Source organism: Dendrobium catenatum, unplaced genomic scaffold (genome assembly GCF_001605985.2).
Source record: "Dendrobium catenatum unplaced genomic scaffold, ASM160598v2 fragScaff_scaffold_1023, whole genome shotgun sequence".
NCBI lineage: Eukaryota > Viridiplantae > Streptophyta > Magnoliopsida > Asparagales > Orchidaceae > Dendrobium > Dendrobium catenatum.
Window position 1 is genome coordinate 1,039,785 of NW_021319485.1, and position 2,389 is coordinate 1,042,173.

The window sequence follows — 2,389 nt, forward strand, 5'->3', positions numbered from 1 at the left end:
TTGATCCTAAGATGAAGCAGGCATGATCTCATGCACAACATTATTAAACAAAGGAGAAACAACACCATTATTCTCTTGAGCACATTTAAGATCTTGATTTTTTTTTTTTTTTTTTTTTTTGTTATATAACCTTGAGACACCCCACTAGAAATAGTAGCAGGGGTAATATTAAGACCCTCTAGATCATGTGAAGAATGAACATCTGTCACGATCCCCTCCTTGATAGGAGGATCAGCACCCAGATTTGGAGAAAGGATCGGGAAACAATCCTTTTAATGACCCAAGTTTTGCAATGTGAAAGCTATACGAAGGAAACTCTTCCATTTCAATCTATTGAACGTAACCCATAGGCTCCAAACCAAGCCAGACTTGAGAAGTATATCGTTTAGTAACATCTAATTCCACTAATATGCAATCTATAGAAGGCCTAGAATCATTAGTAGTCGAATTACCCAATCTTAAGGGCCTACCAAACAGCAACCCCAAGCCATGAAGAATGCTGGGGGAGAAAAGATGTAGGCACAAACATGGGAAAGAGACCCAAATGGGGACTATGGGAGACTCCATATTTATGTAAAAATGCGGAGTCCATTCAAAAAGCTTAACGAAGTAGGAGCGATAAGAGAAAACCCTACAGTAATCTAAGTCATTGATAAGCTTAATAAACACATTTTTAGGGTTCAACAAAGTAATCGAGAATTCACCAACAAGCTTTAGATTAAAGAAAACTTTGTGAATCGTATCAAGAGGCGAGCGATGCCCCAAAAACTCCCCAACTAAAGCAAATTCAACGGGCATCGCAGAAGAAAGCATTTCCTCAACAGAGATTAACAAAGCTGGCAAACCATGGTGGGAGGACACTTTGAGGAGGGCAAAGTCCAGCGAAGCCGACTCACCAGATAAAACATCTCTAAAAGATCTAGATTTAACCTTCCCATCTAAAAACTCGGGATTCTTTAACCTATTCACAACCATAGGAAGGAAAATGGTAAGGAAATCCCGAGAGATTGAGGAAAGAAAGGTTACCCAACCGAAGCAGCAGTCAGAAGCGGAGAAACCCTTTATTAGCCTCTTTTATCAATTTTTTTTTTTTTTTTGTGGGAAAATTTGGGCATAGCCCTTATATTAAAAAAGGGTAGAAGTTACATGTAAGAAAAGGCTCAAAAGGAACCTCAAAATGTATAAAATGGAAAAACCCACCTTATAACCCAAAATTTTTTTGACAAGTAAAAAGGCTTTATAACGAGCAGCCTACATAGAGAATAAAAAAAAAACAGAATAGAACCAAAAAATTGCAAAGGGACCAAAGCTCCAAAGCCACCATAGCCTGGACTGAGAGAAATTAAATAGAGTATCAGCGAGAACAATCCCCTGGTTGCTCGAGAGCCATCCAAGGGGATGAATTGGAGCATCATCATTGTCTCAGGCTATTCCCGAACCAACATAGCATCAAAATAGCGTCTCCATACCAGCCAAACTCGAGAGAAATAAGCCCAAGAAGCAGGATTATATAGAGACATTCCAAGAATATAACTTTCCCAGCAGATGTGAGGAATTCTTCCAATTTGAAACCTTAGCATGGACAGCTTTCTAATACAGATAACAGTGGACTTACTACTATTAAAGGCATTATTAAATCTTCTTTGATTTCTCTCTTTCCAGATGAAGTAAACACAGCAGCAGACAATTAAAGAGAAGAAAATTTTCTCTTCAACAGATACCAAGACATTACCATCAATCCATTCCAAAAGTTGCAAAAGAGATGGTTCCATTAAAAAGCAATTAGATCCAGGAATTAAAGCTCTAATAATATTGAAGGAGTACGGGCAGCCAAAGAATAAATGAGCAACACTTTCCAAATGAGAAAAACAGAGGCTGCAAGATAGTGGAACCAAGATATTCCGTTTATGTAAAACCACAGCAGTTTTTATCCCCCCAACTAGAGCTAACCAGGTAGAGCATGAATATCTCAAGGCAAATTTAGGTCGCCAAATAAATTTATGTAGAGCATGAACATCAAATATTTTTTAATCAAACTCCTTATGCTTAATTTGATTTTTATCAAGCTCGTCATAAATATGCCCTTAATTACATGACCACCACAAGCTAATTAATCTAACTAATTACCTACATTTAACTACTAAATAACTATTCGTGCTAGAAAATTTGTGTTGATAGAGTTGATATTTATTTATTTACTTAATTTGGATGAAAATTCAATATGCATAGATAAAAGTGGTAAGACTAAAAATTTTTAACATCGAAAAACTTGAAAGGAAAAAAAATACGGGGCCTACAACAATTGAAATCCAACATATAATAAGATATACAAGAATCATCTCTGTCTCACAGTTGTACAAAAGCATAATATTTTCGAAAGGTTTAAATT

General features: G+C 36.4%; 1 protein-coding gene across 1 annotated transcript; it reads right to left on the reverse strand.

The window, feature by feature from the left end:
• Positions 1-330: 330 nt before the first annotated feature.
• Positions 331-975, reverse strand: LOC110096770. Its single transcript, XM_020822843.2, has one exon. It carries the CDS (start codon positions 973-975, stop codon positions 331-333), a length of 645 nt encoding a protein of 214 aa, XP_020678502.2.
• Positions 976-2,389: the final 1,414 nt, after the last annotated feature.